Here is a 4,415-nt window from a genome sequence, read left to right on the forward strand (position 1 = left end):
GGCCTTACTGAACGTTAGGCGAAGGTGGGGAGCTAGTGGGAGAGGGTAGTCGTCATATGTCTCGGCGTGAGGAGTAAGGAAGATCTATTGGTTCGTCTAGTGGTCAGCTATGGTTATTCGCGGGGATTGGTTCTTTCAACAGCGCTCCCCGCATCGTCGCTTACGTCGAGAAGAGTTGAGGGGTGGGAGACGTTACCGAAAAATTATGACGAAAAGATGTTTCCTTAAAGTTAGAAGAGCGAGAGAGAGATATAGAGAGAGGCGAGAGCAGGTCTGGACAGCTATGGGTATGCGGTGTTCGGTCTCGGCTCCTTTGATTCTTACGTTGAGCCGTGGGGGAGGGGAGGAAGGGTATTATCCATTCGTGCGTCAGCATCGTGGAAATTTCTGGAGTTTATCGAAGAATATAATAAAAGAAGGAGACGCTTTTGAGGAAAAGAAAAGAAATAAACATGTTACAGGATAAAATCTGCTATTTATTTATAATTACATATTAGGGTTCACAATATTATGAATTTGACGCGAGTTGCATCGCTTGATTTTTTATTATTCGTACAATTTCGTGGAGATGAAACGAAGTTAGCTCCAGAAAGAGAATGTCAAAGTACACGTCCAGAAAATCAAAGTTTAATAACTGCCGCTGGACGTTTTCCTCGATCTCCTTGAGATTATTTCAGAGCGTGTTTTCCACCATGTCCTCATCTAAATTCGACGCAATTGTTGACGAGATTAGTTAGCGAATATAGCTGTTTTCGCCGTGCGTCGATGCAACTGGCAATACTTTGGAGGCCTTCGAACGTGATTTTCTGCATCGCTATCGACGGCGAGTAGGTCTTGCGTTTCTTCTTCGATGGCTCCGTCGCTGTCGCGGAATCCACTGTTGTGGCTTTCTCTTCTTCCACTTCGCGATTACGCGTTACCATTATTGCTCTTGTGCCGTAAGTGGTGGTGAAATAAATATTCGCGTTCTTTAGGATCAAGGGTTGTGGCGTAATTTTATCAACCCCGCGCAAGTAAGCATGCACGAGATCAAATTCCGCTTGAAACTTCTGCCACGTTTCGAGTTCGAGGTAGATATAATCCGTCGAATTTCCGATTAGTTTTATCGTCGCTTCGTACCTTCCTGAGTCGTTTGCTTGCACTCCCACTTGCACCCTCTTCGTATCCGAATTGTTTAAAGTGTATGTTGTAGACAGTAACATGTTGCCCTTTCGATTAAAGTTTCGACCACTTGTGATGTCACTGCGGGTGTTATTACATCCGTCCTTCTCGATATTCTGCTTGTTAGCGGCCATTATATTTCTCACGACACACGCTCCTCGAATAACCCGTGAATAATTTTAACAAACGCCGACTTTTCGTAACAGCGAAACGTGACTATCGGAGCACTACCGACTGTATGAAACCCGCGAGCGATCAAGAACGGTTTTATAGGGTCCCGAGAGTGCGAAAAATGCATAGAGGGAGGTAGTATACATGTGCCAAAAATGTTTATTTAATAACATTTTTCAGTTACGCTTCTCTGGCGCGCTTTTCTAGGAAGTGTTTTTCTGGAATTTTCTGGATTTTCTGGAATGCAGGGGGGGCTTTAAGCGCACTAGTTTATGACAAACGATAATATTTTATACCTGATATTCTGTCTCCTTTTAATGTTAGTCATTACGACATCGCTTCTCTCAAGTTTATTTTCATCTTATCGCATTTTCTTTTTTCTTAAACGCAACGGTTGCCGTAACCGGCGACAATATTCTAAACTCTCCTTTTCTTCTTTGTATGTTTAGGCTCTCGTATCTTGTGCACGTTTAGCACGTAGCTGATTGTTTCGTCATGTTTTCCGTGTTCCGGTTTGAAAAAAAGCGAGCCTGGTAGGCGCGTGTGCAGGCACCGTGCAGCTGCCGTGCTCGTGTCGTCTGAGGCGAAAGACACGCACCAAAAAAACAAGTATTCTCGCGTTCTAATGAAGCGGAGCGAGATATAAACAGACGTATTTGGAATATGTCACGAATTAGCAGGCTATTGTAATAGCCGCCACAAGCGAAAAAATAGCTAACGGTATTTCAGCCAGCGTCTTCTGAGTCAGCGCGAGGATTGCCGTCAAAGATACGATCGGAATTCGCTTTTTAACATAAAGAGCGATTTTCCTAGAGGAAGCGCACCGTTATATACCCGTATCATTCTTTTGTCGGCGAATGGTCACGCATTCTCACACATCCGGTAGAAAAAACAATTTTGAAAACGCTTAATCCGTCGAGTCTTACTACTTACCTCAATATTTACCGAGCGACGATAAACCCTAATAATTTTAAAAATCCGCCTTTCTTTCCTGGGAGAACCGTTTTGTCCTAGAAGAGAGAGGAGTAAGATTTTGAGGGTATATATGCGAGGAGAAAACTCCGGTTTCGCATTTTCTACCGTCAGTTTTCTGTTGTGAGACCCCGATACAATGTCGCGAGTGGGTACGTTAGTGCGCGAGTTCATTGTTACGGCTTCAAACGCTGTAAGTATCGATAGCGTTCGATATTTGACGCGTATTTCCGCCGATGACGCGGAAAATTATAACATATTTTATTCTTTTGCATGCGCTTGTAGCAGCACGCTGCTAGCGCTTTTGTGTAAGTGTGAAAAATTTCGGGGTGATCCGAAATTGTTGGAAATAATCCGTGAAATTCTAATATTTCGATGGAATTTTGAAGAGAACGTCGAGGACGTGTAGGGTATTGTCGCCGACGCGATATCCTACAATGGGTAAGTTAAAACATATCAATTTTATAACGAAAACTAAAACTAAGTAATTTACACGAATTTTTAAAATAATTATTGTTTTTATCGTTTTATAAGAGCGAGTCTCGTAGCCGTCGGTAGCAGTGGCGAGGAGGCGCTTGAGCTTCTTCCGCGGGGTCGTAAACGCCGAACCAGCTTACCCGAGTCAAGCTACTTCGCGTAAGTACAAATCGAGAGAGAGGATTTAAGGCAGTTTATCGGGTAAATTATCTAACACCAAAGTAATTTTTAGATCGTAATAATGCTCAGTCATCGGAAGCCGACTTATGGGATTCCGATAGCATCTGCAGCGTGGAAACGCTTGTGAACGAGCCCGTCGTCGTCGCTGCTGAGCCCATAGGTAAGGCGGTATAAATATTTATAAAATAACAAAAGTTGTCATGTTAAAATCGATTCATACGATATAAGTATAATTTTATTTTCAGAAAATATCGGAAATGATGCCGGCGCTAGCAAAACGCTAGACGCCGCCGCTGCCGGTGCGGACGACACCGACGACGACGACGACGACGACGACGACGGCGATAGATCCGACAGCGACGACGACGACGACGATGACGACGACGACGACGACGACGACGATGACGACGGCGATGATGGCTACGTCGCCGTCGTCAATGACGGCGGCAACGACGTCAATGTGGACGAAGACGGCGTCGCGGAGAGTAATGAGGGAGAGGAACGCGACGACGACGAGGACGACAATGAAGGGGGCAATGGAGAAAACATTCGCCGCTATTGAGCGCCGCTTTCTTCAACAATAGAAGGTAAGAACTTTTGCGTGCAAACCCACGTGGAATTCACTAGATGTTTATTTTTATTTACGTTCGAATTTAATCAAAACTAAATGAAATTAGAACCGAGTTACTCGCCTGTTAGTTGCCATTCCGACGTATACTATATATTCCCGACGTGGAAAGAGAAGAAGCGGAATGGGAAAGGATATTGTGAGAGGGTAACGCGGAAATCCCCCCGGAATTACGAATTTTTCCCGATTCCCCCATATAGGGTTCTAGTCAGGAATTATCGTCAATTTAACGCCGGAAGAGTAGATTCGAACGTAAGTTATAAGATGGTTATAAAATATTAAATATTTTTACAGAGCTCGCGTTTCTAATTATTTTGCATTATTCTTTTACAGTACAACAAGGAGGCACATGCGGACGCGTTCTCTCCTCCTCCGAAATGGAACCGGCGAGAGAGGAGTCTATGGAGGAGGAAGAAGAAAAGAAGTTTCTCACGAGTGCGGTAATGTTAAGTTTAATTATATTGAAATACGAGAGGAAAACGCGCGGTGGTTTAGAAATCTCCATATATTAGGACGAGAGGCTAGTATAAAGATTCTCCCACCCGTCGAAGGCACCGACATCGCTAAACATTTAAAAAACGCGTTCCGCGAAATCTATTCTTACGCTGTTAATTCCGCTAACGCGAGCGATTACGTGGGGCTGTTTTTCACCTCGACAGCTTTAACACGCGGGCCGGCCGGCTTATCGTTTCGCCCGGTGCGAGACTTGACTCACGAGGATATCTGGGGCCTCGTAAGCTCGGTAGCGCAGAGCGCCGGGGGGTCACGATATCGCGGAACGCTTTTTAATAACTGTGTACAATGTCGGGGTGCCTTCGGGCCGAGG

At 44.7% G+C, this 4,415-nt stretch overlaps 1 protein-coding gene across 1 annotated transcript in view; it reads left to right on the forward strand.

Moving 5' to 3' along the window:
• Nucleotides 1–2,741: 2,741 nt before the first annotated feature.
• Nucleotides 2,742–4,415, forward strand: part of LOC116849607 — a 5,882-nt gene continuing 4,208 nt past the window's right edge. Inside the window, exons 1-4 of the mRNA XM_032826929.1 lie at nt 2,742–2,745; nt 3,014–3,121; nt 3,207–3,260; nt 3,923–4,029. Of these exons, the coding sequence (XP_032682820.1) occupies nt 2,742–2,745; nt 3,014–3,121; nt 3,207–3,260; nt 3,923–4,029 (273 nt within the window). The remainder of the gene's footprint in view (nt 2,746–3,013; nt 3,122–3,206; nt 3,261–3,922; nt 4,030–4,415) is intronic.

Source organism: Odontomachus brunneus, unplaced genomic scaffold (assembly GCF_010583005.1).
Source record: "Odontomachus brunneus isolate Ranch 3 - 2012 unplaced genomic scaffold, Obru_v1 Obru_scaffold_120, whole genome shotgun sequence".
NCBI classification, from domain to species: Eukaryota; Metazoa; Arthropoda; class Insecta; order Hymenoptera; family Formicidae; genus Odontomachus; species Odontomachus brunneus.